Here is a 17,194-nt window from a genome sequence, read left to right as displayed (position 1 = left end):
AATTCCAAAAAACGTTTTAGTATAGAGAGAATATTTTAAAGCTTTTAAACAAAAATTTTTAGAATGGCAATACCAACCTATGTAGTAATTTCTAAGATTCAAAATAAGGCTCCTATATAGTAATCCTCTTCCTCCTCCAAATAAGGGCTCCCATGTGCTAGGCTCAGCATTGTGCCCAGTACTATCCCCACAAACTATTATAATCCCATTCCGTGGGTTAGAAACAAAGGCTGAAAGAAGGGGAAGTCATTGGGCCGGCCCTGTGGCTTAGTGGTTAAGTGCGCGCGCTCCGCTGCTGGCAGCCCGGGTTCGGATCCCAGGCGCACACCGACGCACCGCTTCTCCGGCCATGCTGAGGCCGCGTCTCACATACAGCAACTAGAAGGATGTGCAGCTATGACATACAACTATCTACTGGGGCTTTGGGGGAAAAAATAAATAAATAAAATCTTAAAAAAAAAAAAAAAAGAAGGTAAGTCACTTGACAAGCCAAGTGGCTGAGCCAGGTTTCAAAGGGGGCCTTTTTGATTCCCAAATGCCCACTCTTTGCTATGTCACCCTTTTGCCTCCCATGACTACTCTGAGTCATGTTTTCACGGAAAAAAATTACTCCTTTTTGGTACTACAAGACCAAGGGAAAGAAAAATAAATGCTAACATAATTAATATGAAACATCTTAAGGAACACAAAAGTTTTTTCTCTAACTTATTTGTAAATTTAAGGTTAATTTCAGTACCTCTTAGCTTAGCCCTCACAGATCCAAAAGAATACAGCCCCGTATTCTGGATTTAAGTTTCCAAATAACAATGGTGTTTGTGTTGTAGGAAAGCAACTCCATAATTTATATACCTGCAAGGTACAGTTTTTTAATAGCATGAGGTGTTAAATCTCCTCTCTCATTCAAACTGATGTATGTGAAATGCCTCTTTCAGGGGAATACAGAAATACCCCAAAATACTACAAGGACAACTCACCAGGAAAGGTGAGAACGAAGAGCAAAGGAACTAGCATATGGTGGAAACAAAAATAATTTGCTTAAGCAAAGTTATTCTAAGCTTCCCATCTAGAGTTATTCTAAGCTTCCCATCTAGATTTTCAATTCCAACGTCAAGGTTACCTTCCTCTGTTTTCTCAATAAACTCAACCACCATCTTAGATGATGATCATTTACTTTCCATAACACCCATAAAAACTTTTATTTTAAAATTAATCAGTGGACAGTAGTTGTTTTACAATAAAATTATCTATTTATAAATATAAAAAGACTTCAAAAGGTATTTCACATTGGTCCCTCGCTTCCATGGCCTGGGTAGACCGTGTAATAGAGGCATCTGTAGGACGTGCTGAACTCATCCAGTGCCCACATCAGAAACTGCCCACTATTATGCCTCAGACATTTGACTCCTTTCGGGTCTGTCAGCCCCTCATCTTGAGTAAGTCATCCCTGTGGAAATGATTTTCCAAGATGATTATTGGTGTCAGGGAGAAGTTTGACTCCCCACCACCACAGGTGGGGAATTTAACTGATCATCAGAGGAGGTTAAGTCCTAAATTCTTCCATGATTTTGACTGGCATGGTATGAGTAGAGAACATTATGTCTACTACCGTGGCTACATAGAGAAATAACAGAAAAAAATATACATATGCATAATTTTAAACTTCTAAGTTAGTGAAAGCTTTTTTCTAAGAGGATTACATAAACTCTGAAGTATGGAATGATTAAAGAACAGCAGTTAATACTCAAAGTGCCAAGCATTCTATATGGATAATATCATAACCCCAAATACCTTTTAGGAGAAAGGTTTACTATATCATAGAGATGAGCAAAGTGGAACCTAGTTAAATTTGGACATCTAGCCCTAAGAAAAAACAGGTGGAAACAAAATGTGACAAGACACGTTAGTCTAGAAAAATAATTTTGTGTTTCACCAATTTTCATAAGCAGCAATATAACATGTGACTTTATAAATGTGGTCACCAGTACTGTGATTCAAGCTATAAGATGGTAAGAGAACAGGGTACTAAGATAGCTTAAGGGTTCCCCATCTCAGGCCGGCCCCGTGGCTTAGTGGTTAAGTGCACGCGCTCCACTGCTGGCGGCCCAGGTTCGGATCCTGGGCTCGCACCCACGCACCGCCTCTCCGGCCATGCTGAAGCCGCGTCCCACATACAAAAACTAGAAGGATGTGCAACGATGACATACAGCTATCTACTGGGGCTTTGGGGGAAAAAAAAATAAAAATAAATAAAATTATTAAAAAAATAAAAATTAAATTAAATTTAAAAAAAGGGTTCCCCATCTCGACAGTATCATCTTATCATATAATCCATAAACGAATGGCCAAAATGAAGTCATACTAATAGTCAATACCAACATCAGAGAGCAATCATTTGATCTGAATTCCTATCTTATTAACAAAAAATTATAAAGGAAAAAGTTTACTAGCTGTTCAGCAGAACCATATGAAATTGCCAACAGTCTGCCATTTTTGACCGACAACAATGTCAGTTTCATACGCTTCACCTAATATAACTGTCGTTGGAAGTTATTCCCAATAGGATCCCAAAGGAGTTGAAAGAACAAGCTTCATAGCAATATAACACAGTGTTCCTTGGGCACATGACCCCATCAACTTATTTGAGAAGAAAACGTCTAATCATACTTAATATCTAATAATTACCAGTATTATCAACAACGATCAGGAGAGCATACTTTCATTATGGCTCTGCCATTGGATTATTTCAGCTTCTTTAAACCTCAGTTTCCTCAACTATATGAATAGGAACCAGAGGATCACTTATGTCCATTCCAGTTTTGATCACAGAACTAAATGAAAGATGTTATATTGGTAGTAGTCATGATATTTAATCAGGATAGTAAAACCACATATAGGTCATTGCTAATTCAGAAGTTTGATCTAATAGAGCACTCAAGTTTATACCAACCTCCTTTTTTTTGATAGAATAGCCCTTCCAATCCCATTCTTCTTATTCCTCCTCTCATAAAAAAAAGTTTTTATTATCGGCATGGTCCCTCAAGAAAGTGCTGGTAAATAAATAACTAATTCATATTGCCAGAGTTGGTTTCTGTTTTATAGTCTATAAATAAAAAAGCATTGATTTTCACATGAAAATTTCACAATTAGGTTTATAGGATCTTTTTTCCCAAACAAAAAGACTAGGAACTCACACACAGTTGGTGTTCACCCCAGCTCAAAATTAATTTTAAAAATCCTGCGCTAACAATTTTTATGGTACGATTTCAGACTTGTCAGTTTCCAAAATTTTCAGAGAGGTAAAGCGTTAATCTTCAATATTTAGTGTTGGCTTGGAGCCTGGCATTTTGTTAGGAGCTAAGGGAAACACAAAACAAAGTAAGACACAAATACTGCCCTCCAGAAAGCTACAGCCTAGCTGGGAAAGCACACAGGAGCCAATTTAACAATTGTGCAAGGCACTATGTGGTCCAGTGACCAAGTGCATGTCACCATCACTAAGCACTAGACAATTACAAAAGGACAAGATCGTAAAGGCCTGAAGCAGTCAGGGAAGAAATTTGACAGATGGACAGATAAACAACCTTTATATGTACCAGACACTCTCAGCAGCACTTGTCAAACAAGAGCTCCTCTAAATTTCATAACAAGGTTATGGCACTAATATTGGCAGAGGCACTAATATTGTCTCCTTTTTGTAGATGCAAAAATTGAGATTTAGCAATATCAACTAATCCATCCAGGATTGCAAACTTGGATCAAACCCTGAGAGTCTGATGCAGGTATGGAGGAGACTTGACCTGAGCTAGATCCTTGAAGAGAGCAAGGCCTTAGAGAAGAAGAGGGACATGGTGAGAGTATGCCAGGAAGAGAGAACATCGGGCATAAAGGCCCAGGAATAGGAATGAAGAGACTTCCACCTCTGGCCCTGAGAAGAAGACACCAAGTTTGACATGTTGGGTAAAGTCAGGCTCCGAAGAGACTGGGTGGTTTGTACCTGGGTATTTTCTTACAAATGTAGAGGCTTTTAGTCTCAATTCTTCTCTGTGTTCATTGATAAGAAGTGTTTAGAATTGCTATAATTTTGAGAAGCATCTTAATTTTTCTGTTTTAAATCAAGATATTAAAAAGTAAAATTAATGACAAGACAGCCATTCCCTTTCATACCCTCTAAATCCAAGTTAGGTTACACACACTTGTCCCTTGCAAGGAATGCTGTACGGTATACTTCTCATGACAGTAAAGCTAGTTGATGACTTTATATCTTAAGGCTTCATCATAGAATATTTAAGCAATCGGCACCAAGAAGGGGGGAAAAAAGTCATTAAAAACACACTTGAGAAATATAAGGATGTACACCTGAAATTTATATAATGTTGTAAACCAATGTTACCACAATAAAAAAAATAAAGAAAGAAATAAAACCACACACTTGAATGCTTTCTAAATGGTGTTCCGTGGCTGTCTGTAGATAAAACTCGCAAAATACAGAACATCAGAAACTTCTATAATGTGTGTTTTTCTGCTTCATTTAAAGCCTCTGGAGAATCACAGTAGCCTACTTTTTCCAGGAAAAAGACAAAGCAATTTTCAGGCTATTTTCTATTCTAGGATACAGTCTTAAAAGGTGTTCTTACCTCACAGTTGCTGAGATCAAGAGAAACCCCTTTCAAGTTGTGATTACAAGCCAGGCCCAACAACAGCGCTCTGAGGGGAGGAAACATACATTAGACACAAACTCCACACATCACGCTAAAAATTTGTAAGCACACTGAATAAAGCTCAGAGAAAAAAGAATGCCTTTTTCTTGAACCACAGGTCAAGCACCATCTCACTTTTTTAAATGCCAACTGCATTTCTGCCTCCCAACAGCAGTGAAAAAAATGACACCACACATTCTTCTGTCTGACATGGAGCAGATCTATCATAAATGCAAAACCCAACAGGATTGCTATTCCTATGCAAATAAACTAACAGTACACCTAATTGCACACTGAAATTAAATTGTGTTCATCATAGATCAATTCCCACCTGCATCTGTTTGAGAACACCTTTAATAATGTTTAGAATATTATTAGGCAATTGTTATTATAGTAGCGAAGTAAAGATGGTTTTCCCTAAGGACTACGTTAGCGAGGAAGTCAGGTTCCACAGTATTCCAGCACACGAAATTCTATCTAGATGGGTTTACTGAAGGATCTACCGAGTGGGGATGGGTAAGGGTGTAAAGGCACTGGAGATAAGACACAAGTCTTGAGTTTGAGTCCAGGATCCTGCCTATCTGGCAAACCACATCACGGCTCTGAAAAGGAATGTACTTATCAGCATATTAAGGAGACTGGACTAATCACTGGGATCTCATAAGGGAATGAATTGATTCTACTTTCCCGAGTCAGTCCTATAAAACCCAACATCATCGAGCAGGCTTGAAACAAAAGTTTCACACACGTACACACATCCATTAAATTACACTGAGAGGACAAAAGGCCCTCAACTAGGCCCTGTGAGGAATATGAAGATAAGCACAAGCGTGCTCCCGCTCTCAAGCAAAGGGAACAAGTATGTGTGCAACTAACTATAATACAAGGCAGACAGTAGTAAGCACTAGAGAGTGGAACCACGGCATTTGCTACCTAGGGGTGACTACCTGTTCTCAATGTGCCCCGGAAAAGGACCTCCACATAGCATACTCCAAAAATACCCCAGGGTAAGGGTGAGGCAGGAAGATAGGGAATTATTTCATGGCAAAGTCTCTGAGATTTTCCCCTTCCAGTGATTCTCTGGCCCCATCTCCCGGGAGAGAACCCCAGCAGTGGGCGCGCAGCACGAGAGCTTGGCTGCTTCCAGCTATGCAAACAACCCCTGTCGGGAAAAAAGCTGGAACGGAGTGCCTTGCTCCTCATGCCTTTAATTTAGCTCCCTAGTCCCTTCTTCCAAAACACTGCCCTATGACAAAGGCTGGGCACATCTCATCTGTGTATACGCTTCTGCTCAATTACTTAATAAATTGCTTCTCTTTTCCTAAAAAGTACTTTTTCCCTTTCTTTCTTGGGGGGAGTAATGAGCTGCTGAAATCACTTGATTGAGACTGAGAACCAAAAAGCCAGTCCTGAGGTCCTGGCTCTTACTAACAGTCGGGTGGTCCTAAGCATATCTCTTTTTCTCTCTGTGCCTCAGGTTCCCATCAGCAAAATGGGAGAGTCAGGACATTACCAAAGAGGTTCCTTTTATTTCTAATATATGCTGAGTTTCTAGGACTTAGCTACGTATTTAACATTGTATTTTTATAAAGCTTAGATGGAAGGAAAACGTTTCCTACTTTTCTGACTTGTAGATTAAGGCCAAGGAAACAAATGGTGCGCTTTCTGATATTTAACCATAGAAGGTTAATGATTAAGAGGTAAAGACTCATGAGACAATATAAGTAACCCACAGAAACTGTCCTTAGTAAAATAAAACAAAGCAGAAAACTACAATAAAGCATACCAGGCACCGGGGGAAAACTCTATAGCAAGATATGTTATTTCTTTTAACCCAGTGATGGAAAAACTGCCTTAACAATCATCCTCTTGATCCTCAATCATTAGTGCAAAATTGGTTAAGAGAAGAATTTGTATTTAATTTCTCAGCTCTATGTGGGGAAAATACAAGATGCTAGTTATAATTTTGGAATATCACATTTAATAGGTTTATTAAAAATACTTGGCCAAGGGCCCTGCCCGGTGGTGCAAGCGGTTAAGTGTGCGCACTCCACTGCAGCGGCCCAGGGTTCGCCGGTTCAGATCCTGGGCACACACCGACGCACCTCTTGTCAAGCCATGCTGTGGCAGCATCCCATATAAAGTGGAGGAAGATGGGCACGGATGTTACCTCAGGGCCAGTCTTCCTCAGCAAAAAGAGGAGGATTGGTAGATGTTAGCTCAGGGCAGATCTTCCTCACCAAAAAAAAATACTTGGCCAGGGATGTGGGGTTGGAGAGAAAAGGTGCTACGTGGCAGGGAGGGAAGGAGGACACAGAGAAGAAGGGACAAGGGGAAGAGAAAGCGAAAGGACAAGAACGAGCAGTAAACAGGAAATTGCGAACCACTCTGAGTGACACTGGAGCAAGGAGCATCTTTGGGGCACACATGAACCGCACTATTGTGGAGATTTTAGGAAACACCAAGGAACGGTGGCACCATGTTCTTCAAAGCCTCTTGAAATACTTTAACATGGACTAAAACAGCCTCCAAGGAAAAACATAACTATGAAGTAAGCAGTTATATTCTCCGTACTGCTTTTGAAGAACCCCAAATTAAGAGGGAAACTTCTGCAAAATATTGTTATATCCAAACTTAAACTGTGACTCTCAAAAGAAGTTGCATTTCTTTAACTTATTCTCTTAAGGCTACTCATCCCCAACGCTTTAGGAAACAAAGGTCTCCCCATGCCCACCCCCTGTGCAGTGAAGCGAGGTGTGGGGTTAGGAACAGAACTGAGCCAGTGTCAGCTGGCTGACAGCAGTGGACACTGCTATGTGCCTCCCTGAACCCCCTCAGCTGTCAGTCCTCTCTGGGGACTGCCTCTGCTGAAGAAAAGCACTTTGCCCAAGGTCATGTCTCCTTCCAAGGGCAGCCTATATCCAAGGACCAATCAACATAGGGATATAAAGGCCCAGCCTCCTCATCCCAACTCAGGACAACTCTGTGAAGGGCCAATACAGCAACATAGTTCCCATGGGGTGGGCAGAGGCCTTCATTACAAAGGTCTCTCACTTCAACATCCCCTCAGTCCCATCCTGCTTTCTTCCCACCTCCTCCTCCACAGGTGGGATTCCAGGAGCACTTCCCAATAAATACCCTACATGCTAATCTCCATCTCTAAGTCTGCTTCCCAGGAAGCCCAGCCTGCGACAGTGAGTTCTGACAAATTACTTAGCTTCTCTGAGCCTCAAAGTCCACAGCTGTGAAAAAGAGATAATGATACCCTCCCTCCCACAACTGTTGTCAACACTGCAGATGACAGTCTCTATATAAGTACCCAGTTCGGTGTCTAGCTTAGGGTAGTGCTTTGCAAGTTCCCTTCCATCCCCACTCCCACACAGGCAAACCCGAGCACCTCAGTTCTGTTACAACTTTTCAAATTACAGTATTACACAAATGTACATATGGAATTTTGTTTACAGAATCTTCAGCCATGAAGTCTTTTGCCTCACAGTAACATTTTTGCTGAATAAAACACAGACCTGAAGAGACTAAACATTCACATAAATAACAACACGTCACAAGATTTAACACAAAATAACTGAAGTAGAACACTTAAATAAGTTTATATCTATCATAAAGTATAGTAAATCCAATGTTGTTGTGGTGTAGACTATTCTATAAAATCAGTTACGCTAACCAACAAAGAGCCACTCGATATTTTACGGGGATCAACAACATTGAAAGAATTAGAATACCGTGTACCTATCAATAAAATTATTTTAAACATGCTAACCTCCCACTGATACACTATGAGGGCAAGGATCAATTCTGGTTTTGCTTTCTACTCAGTGCCCTCATGGTTATCTGGCACATTGTAGATGCTCAATGTAGCTGAATGAATGAATGAGTCAATGAGTGTGATTAAATTATAATGGAGTCTCTTTAGAATATTGATTCTGATAGCTTTACTAATATCCATACAAATAGCCTAATCATGAAGCTTTTACTATTTACAGCTGCTACATTTAGAGACCTCTAATATACAAATTCAATGTTTCTTTAAAAAAAAAAAAAGCCCACTATAATGTCAGATTTTTTTTTAGCACTTGACTGGATTTACTGTTCTTAAAGGCATCCCTTGTTTTAGTCATATGGTACTATGTGAAATACTGTAATCAAGAACTTCACATCTCTCTCAAAGAAAAAGAAAAGGCAATTTACAAATTAGATAAAGATTAATTTTCTAGTAAAATGAACAGCAGACATTGATTTTAACATTTCACACAAATTACAAAAGAAAAATTAAATGCTGATTTACATGTTAGCTGGGGAAAGGAGAAATCTGTGCATACATTTGAGCATATCTGACAACGTACATATTCATAACTACTTGAAAATATGTTCTTTAGACTCAAAGAAAATGTGATTCTATAGCCTGTGTAGACTGAATTTTTATTATTTCTGGCAATAGTGAACAGAAATTCACTATTTCAATTTCAATGATAATTCACTATCAATTTCAATGATAAATTATTCTCAAATTTTAATTTAGCTAAAAAGTTGAACTTCACCACCACACCTACATTAGGGATATTAACCATAACAAGTTGGCTGCCAAGTAAAATTATCAAACAGATAACCTATATTGACCTGGATAATTCAGAAACCAAAGCACCTAAAGACAGATTCTGGGGGCCGGCCCGGTGGCGCAAGCGGTTAAGTGCACACATTCCGCTGTGGCGGCCCGGGGTTCGCCGGTTCGGATCCCGGGTGTGCACTGACGCACCGCTTGTTAAGCCATGCTGTGGCGGCGTCCCATACAAAGTGGAGGAAGATGGGCATGGATGTTAGCCCAGGGCCAGTCTTCCTCAGCAAAAAAAGAGGAGGATTGGCATTGGATGTTAGCTCAGGGCTGGTCCTCCTCACAAAAAATAAAAAAATAAAGACGGATTCTGTAGCATACACCTATGTGTATAGAGTTTGATTATTACTGTTAGTAGAAATATTTAGAATAAATATTGATTAAAACACACACACACAAATATACCTAACTGAACAGAGATTAATATAAAGACAATGGTACCCACCAGGAGCACAACTTTTATAGAAGATGAGTGACTACTGGCAAGGTCACAAACCAAAGAAAAACTTTTGTTTTTCATAGAAGATGCAATAATATCAATAGTGCACAAGGTACTCAAAAAGAATTTGATCTCCTTTTGAGCCTCAAAGTAAAAAGGCATTTTCATCTGCCTTGTCTGTTTTGGGATTACGCGTCTTCTTCCCTTCCCTCCAGCACACTCATAACAACAAACTGAACTTTCAAAGCTCTGGAGCAAAGGAATTGACCACTCACTTTAAGGGCTCAGGAGACAGTTTTGTGCCTGAAAGGTTGATCTGCATCAGAGCCAGAGAACTACTGAAAAACTGCTTGAAAGACGGGGGGACTTCTTTTCCTTTCCTGCAAAACAAAACAGGCAAGTCACACCAGCAGTTACTGCCCCACTTCCAGACTGGCAAAACTTTCCAGTTATTCACTGTGAGATAATCCATGAATCAGTTACATTTTCAGTAGAAATTTAAAGGTAAAAAGAAACAAAATGTCTGAAAGCTAAATAAATTAATACAATTAAAGGAATGATGTAAGAGAAATTAAGACATCTCATTAAGTCCTTAAAGCATTTTATTCCTATTCTTTGTAGCCAATGAACTCACTGTCTCTATACCTAGATATTCAGGAAACTCCATAAGAAGTCAAAGACGTGTATTTCTCATCAATTTAAAGGGCTTTCCCGCTGGGTGGCATTGAACGTTAAGGATTGCTACCTGCATTCGGCAATATCTTCGGACACAGGAAATTTCAGATGCAACAAGATTGTGACCCGATGACAAGCTGAGGAACAGCATGGAAAGTCTGACTGGCATGAAGCCTGCATGGCAAATATCCTGTTCAGCTCCTATACCCAATTCCACAATCTAATCCTTTCAGGCCAAATACTAGAATAGTTAAAGACAAAACTCCAAAAGGAAATGGCTACAACCTTCAAATACGTCCCCTTGCTATTACGGTGGGAAGTTAGTGGATCAAATTATACAGCTCAGCAAGGCAGAGTCAACACCACACTATGAGGGTTTAAGAAAAACAGATTCCAGAGTCAAAGTCGGAATGTGAATGCTTTGCTTGTTTTGTTCTATCTGATAGGATTGTTGGAAGGACTGAGTAAGTCCACATACGTAAGGCATTTAGCTTGATGCACAGTAAACACTCATTTACTGATAACTATTCCTATCCTGTAGAGGGATTCACAGAATCTCAGGGCAGAGGCCATCCCAGTGGTATAGCTCGACCACATAATATTCAACAATATTTAATGTATAGAGGTCCAGGGAAACTTGACAATATTTGAAAAAGGTTTATAACAGGACAATTTCAGCCTATTTGAGAAGAAATGTCCAAGCAATCGGAGTCTCCATTTAAGAGGATGGAAAAATAAATTTAAGAGAAAAAAGAATTATGATAGAATATATATTAGACATTGCAAACAACTCTGGCTCCAGATGGTGGAACAATATAAGCTTGTATACTCCTATTTTTTTTGGAGAGGAAGATCAGCCCTGAGCTAACATCCGATGCCAATCCTCCTCTTTTTTGCTAAGGAAGACCGGCCCTGGGCTAACATGCGTGCCATTCTTCCTCTACTTTATATGGGACGCTGCCACAGCATGGCTTGACAAGCAGTGCGTCAGTGCACGTCTGGGATCCGAACCTGCAAATCCCGGGCCGCCGAAGCAGAGCACACGCACTTAACTGCTGCACCACCAGGCCAGCCTCACTCCTATTCATTTTTTGATGAGCAAATGTTGTTAAATTATTCTTTGAATATAGTTCTCCTCCTGTTACTTTGTCTTGGTGTCAACTCTTCCAACGTTTCCAAATATTCAATGCCCCTTTCTGAAGGAGGATGATGCTCTGTCACCCCACTGACAGCAGACTTGGCCATACGACTCCTTTTGGCCAGTGGGACGTGAGCAGAAGTGAAGTGTGTGACTTCCAGAGAGAAGCTTTACAAGCCAGTACGTGCGCTACCATGATTCTTTTTCCTCTGCTATGCGACTGTCAATGTTCTAGATAGAGGCTGCTCTGCCTCCCAGAGTGAAGGCGATGTGGCCAGCCCACAAGAGACATGTCACAAAATAATCGTTGCTGAAATGGAGATGGTGGTGGGTTGGGGTGGGGGGACCATTTGTTACTGTAGAACAACCTGACCTATCCTGACTGATACGCTTGTGAAATTATCTGTGAACAAAAGTATGAATAGCCTGGCTAACAATCCACAACTCAATGTAAATGCAGCAATTTCAATATAATTACTAAGGGCTTCCTACGATTATATCTAGGTAAGGCACCGGGTATTAAAGGGTTTAATGACAACCTTTCATTTGGAAGCAAGGCAATTTGTTGGCACAATTCTGCTCCACAAGCTCAATAGCTCTACTGAAGACCAGTCATCACAGAATTCACAATGTTGTGACCTCAAAGGAGTTGATTACATGAAAATCTTTACAGTCTATGATATGATCTAACTCAGTTCCTCAGTCAATTACAGCTCCACCAAAGCCCGGCTTCATAAGCTGCCTTCAAATACATGAGCTGACTGGGTGGTCTCAATACCCTCAAAGGCCCTCAGAATAAAGAATTTTAGAAAACGCTCAACCTTTCCCCACCATTTTATCTCCTAGATTTTACACTCTCCAATCTTACTCCATTCAAGTATTTGTGGCATATTTTTGCTATTGTAAAGATTTCCATCACTGTTGAAATAATGACCATTAGTGCTTTAAAATATAGAACAATTCATTTGAGAGGCACAATTGTAGAATAAAGCATGCTGAATAACTGAATTTTCCAAATAAGTGAGGGTTATCCCCTTGATTACCTAAAACTTTTAAAAAGTTAACCAAAAACGGAGATATTTCTATATTAAGCAATTCTCCATGTTATTAAAGAGCATATAATGACTAAAATATTGCTTATGACTTGGTCATAATTACAAATGCTAAGTGTTGAACTGTATTAATACAGTAGATGGTCCCAGAATTCCATCTTACATGACCCATGAACTTTTCATAATTTGCCTGTATTCTCCCTTCGTTCTAAATTGCTGCTCTGTGTGAATACTTGCTGCTTCTAATCTGCTGCCTTACTTTGCAAACAATTTTAAGTCAGGAAGGTTGAAGTGAGGTCCTTAGATTGGCTCTCCATGTCTACAAGTTAAAACTCATTTGGGATGACTAGTCTCTCTGCTCCCCAAAGGTAGTTTATACTTACTTCCAAGTTCATCACTGAGAAGCATCCATAGAAGTTTCTAAAAGGGTTTTTACTATATTAAGAGAGAGTGCCTGGGCCAGCCCCGTGGCTTAGCAGTTAAGTGCGTGCGCTCCGCTACTGGCAGCCGGGGTTCGGATCCCGGGCGCGCACCGACACACCGCTTGTCCGGCCATGCTGAGGCCACATCCCACATACAGCAACTAGAAGGATGTGCAACTATGACATACAACTATCTATTGGGGCTCTGGGGAGAAAAAGGGAAAAAAAAAAACGGAGGAGGATTGGCAATAGATGTTAGCTCAGGGCCGGTCTTCCTCAGGAAAAAGAGGAGGACTGGCATGGATGTTAGCTCAGGGCTGATCTTCCTCACAAAAAAAAAAAGAGAGAGAGAGAGTGCCTGTCCAGTTATGAGAAATAGTACATTATTATATAATTCACATAGGCAGGCTGGAGTTATTGATAAGAACATTAACCTGCAGTGAAAAAAAGATATAACAAAAACTTGAACTTTCAAGGCTTAATATTCATAGATAATGGTTTAAGGCCATCTCCTTCTTCCATGAACAACATTTGCCCTTTATCATTCTGTTCTCACATCATTGCAACTTTTTCTAAGAGAAAGACACTCCTAGATGATAACGAAAGCAGGAATGAATCCATACCGGTAAGAAAAGACAGTTCTGGAGAGATTGAGCACAGTTAAATATTGAAGGCATCCACGGAGAAGAGCTCCACAGACCTGAGAAAGAAAGAAGGCCACTCTTATTTTCAAATATTTATAGGTCTAAGAGAATATTTAATGAGAGAGAAAGCCCCTTGTATCCCATCAATATAGCTGTGCTGGGACCCCCAGAGCAATAAAAAAAAATATTACCATGTCCAGGGAACATTCTGTATTGGATAAATCCAGATGAGCAAGGGCATTAGGCTGAGCCAAAAAACCGTACATGTACTTGAAATAAAAAACAAACACAAAAAATTAGGATCTAGAAACACATACACACACACAAAATGCAAGCTAATATTTTAAAATGAAGTTGCCCGATTCCTCCCAGAATCATTCTCTACACTTCCCAAGAGGATTAGCAGAATTTTCTGTCATTCCATTACCTTCCCTGAGAGCAAAAACCCAAAGAATATTTAAAATAAAATTATGTTTAAGTAAAAAAAAGGCCAAAAGGAATCTTGGCTACCAAATCCCCTTTTTATTACAACATGCCTTCATTTTCCTGATTAGCCCATTTTTATTATACAATTTTGGAACAGTGCTAACTAATTTTAATTGCTGAGATCGAAATACCACCTGAATTACAGTCACTCTATCAAAATGCTAATCACTTCTGAAAGTGTTGAGGAACCTCTAATTTGAATTTGAACCATAGGAGAGTCTCAGGCTATACCCTCTTCTATCCAACATAATGATTTTTCTATCTTTAGTTACTTTCAAAATCTAACAAGAAAGGGCCTGACAGTACTATTAGTTTGTCTTTCTAATCTCATATATAGCAATGACGCTTCAGGTTTCCAGGGGTCACAATGCCTAAAATCTCCCCTAACCCCCCATACAAGGCCATCAAAACAATAAAATTAACAACTCCCTGTTATTCTCGAATTGTCCTGTGTGAGTAGCAATCCCTGAGTCCACCAATAACAAATGGAGTCTAAGCTCCTGCCACCAGGCAAATAGCTAAATTCTCCTTTGCTTTACTGCATGCCACCCGATACTTGCAAAAACAAACAAACTTATACTGAGAGTATCCTAGTCCTTGGCAAAGACTCCTAAGTGTAGCAGCTTAGCTATGTGATGCTTGAGAAAAATCCTCTCCACCCAAGAATTCAGAAGAGCAAAAGATTAGCCTGTAAATACTTGAGAGTGACCACATACACAGAACAGATTGTATTATGAAAAGTTGGTTCAGAAAAGTAATTTTGCTCTCACATGAAGATCTCGAAGCTTCTCCCAGTCTTTGCCTGGCACTATGGTTTTACTCCCAGCCACCAGCTGGGGGAGCTCTAAGCACCCCCAAATGGTGACAAGACCCCACTTGCCCAACATTTCTCCAAAGAGGCAGGCCCTGCCTGCTAGGCTGCTCTCCCTGCGGGCACAGGGCCCGGTGAGCCGCTCCCTGCACCTGCTGCATGGCTCCCAATACCTCAGCCTGTCCAGGGCTGGAAGCCCACCCTCACCAGAGCCTCATCATTCCACTTCCCCTTCCCCAGACGCAAGCTAGGACAAGACCCACTCCTGGACAGGGAAAAATCCTGGGCTACTTTGCCATCTTGAGTGCCCCTATTTTAGCAGAGTCTTATTATTTAGTCTTCAGTCTCTCTATTCCTCTAGTTTGTCACTGTAACGTTTTGGTGGTTTCACATCGGACTCCTTGTTTGTTTCATCTTGGGAGGGAGGAGATTTATGAATCATCAGTGAAGGTGACAACAAAAAACTGGAAAATGTGCTGAAAACGTCATGGCTCACCAGAAAACAAGTATTATTTAAATGATTTCAAGTGTTTGGGAGAGGGAAAAAACTACCAAAAGGACTGTGGCAACATTCTCTGCCTTACATGGAAAGTGAAACAGAAGAGAAATGAGAAATAATTGCACAGTGTTCTTCACCCCCATAACGCAGTGGAAGGCAAATTAAGGTCCTTCAAACATGTCCACTTGCTATAGGCCCTACTGGTAAGGGAGCATTTCCTCTAAATTCTATCATGGTGACCACAGGGGGGACCACTCACCACATTTAGCAATGAGATCATACCTAACTCACTGTATCAGTAAGTTCTGTCAAACATTTTTATTACTAATTCAGTTGCGTGAAAAATCTTGTTATAATTGAGGGTAACCTTTTTGCCTTCACACAAATTTTAAAGAGTGGCCCCCGTTTCCTCCTAATTCTCCCTTCTCCCTTCTGTGTTCATGGAACAGACCAGGACTAGAGTTTATCCCAACATCGCCTTTCAATCGCAAACTATAAAAAAAGCACCATTCTTCCCAACAATATTATTTAATGAGGAAATAATTCCCTTTAGGTTTCCAACCTTTCTTATCAGGCAATTTTAACAGGTACAATGATGTTTTATAATGAAGAAAAAAATTCCCTCAGAAAAAGTATTTCCAAACAGAATTTAAACTTCAGCAACATTAACGGAGGGAAAAAACAAAAAACAAAACGCTATAGTGATAGACTATATTTAATTAAGGAAGGCTGTGGAATTATTCTCTAAAACACTTCATAAGCTCATAACTAAATGACTTTAAGGTGTCATGATAAAGGGAGATGCAGGGAAGTAAGTCAGACAGCCACGTTTGTAATTATTCCAGGCTTATGAAATACAGCTTCTTTGAAGACGTCAGGAAGGAAAGGAAAACCTACCGAGAGGTCATCTCCGCGCAGGACGTTCCCTGAGAGGTCCAGGTGGGTAAGGGTGGTGGCAGTCAGTGGGTTGGCACTGAGTGACTGAGAAAGGCTATTCACCCCTGCAACAACAAGAAGATCCAGGCTCAATTTCCCCTCTGGGAAACAAAATTAGGTTTGTGAGTTTCTATAAATGGCCCAGCAGTCCCCTCAAATTGCAGGACTGAGGTTAACCACAAGCACCGTCCCCAAAAGGTAGCTCTATAATTGTGTATTTTGACATCCCCTCCGGAAGAACAGGTTAGTCACGGACACAGTCATCTCACTCAGGAAAAGAAATGGATCACCTTCATTTTGCTCCACTTCTTCTGAGGTGGACGGACAGGATTTTATTTTGACATCTTAGAAAGATGCAAGTGATCTAACATCATTTATTCCCTTCTCTTAATCCTGCCAGGTGATTCCTGACTTAGTGTACAGTACTGAAATGATGCAGGTGTGCAAATTCAGAAACTTTAGGCTATTTAAAGTACCTAGAAGTTAATACAGGAATGCACTGCTCTACTTAAGGTAGTATACTCAAGGCAAATTTTAGATTGAAATGGATTTTACCAAGAGTGAGAAAATGATCTGTACACAATGCAAGAAGCAATTAAAAGGAAAAATGATCATTTTGACACCCTATTCACTATGTACATACATAACACAAATGGCTCAAGTTAAAGTCAACTGAACTAAACTGTTAATACCACACCAGAAAACAAAGAATGAATATACGAGGAGGGCAAGATTATTCTGTGGAGAGACAGCTATGTTCTATGATAC

General features: G+C 40.2%; 1 protein-coding gene across 4 annotated transcripts in view; it reads right to left on the bottom strand.

Moving 5' to 3' along the window:
• Positions 1-17,194, bottom strand: part of CARMIL1 (capping protein regulator and myosin 1 linker 1) — a 326,380-nt gene that overhangs the window by 115,557 nt on the left and 193,629 nt on the right. For all 4 annotated transcript variants that reach the window (XM_087438110.1, XM_014788706.2, XM_004432061.3 and 1 more), the window contains 5 exons: positions 16,388-16,491; positions 13,886-13,963; positions 13,674-13,750; positions 10,039-10,143; positions 4,635-4,704 (listed from right to left, as the gene is read on the bottom strand). In XM_087438110.1, the coding sequence (XP_087294236.1) occupies positions 4,635-4,704; positions 10,039-10,143; positions 13,674-13,750; positions 13,886-13,963; positions 16,388-16,491 (434 nt within the window). The remainder of the gene's footprint in view (positions 1-4,634; positions 4,705-10,038; positions 10,144-13,673; positions 13,751-13,885; positions 13,964-16,387; positions 16,492-17,194) is intronic.

The sequence above is a fragment of the Ceratotherium simum genome, chromosome 13 (assembly GCF_057802395.1).
Source record: "Ceratotherium simum simum isolate JZ-2026a chromosome 13, ASM5780239v1, whole genome shotgun sequence".
Classification (NCBI taxonomy): domain Eukaryota; kingdom Metazoa; phylum Chordata; class Mammalia; order Perissodactyla; family Rhinocerotidae; genus Ceratotherium; species Ceratotherium simum.
The sequence above is the reverse complement of the archived record's forward strand: the minus strand, read 5'-3'. Positions and strand labels throughout refer to the sequence as shown.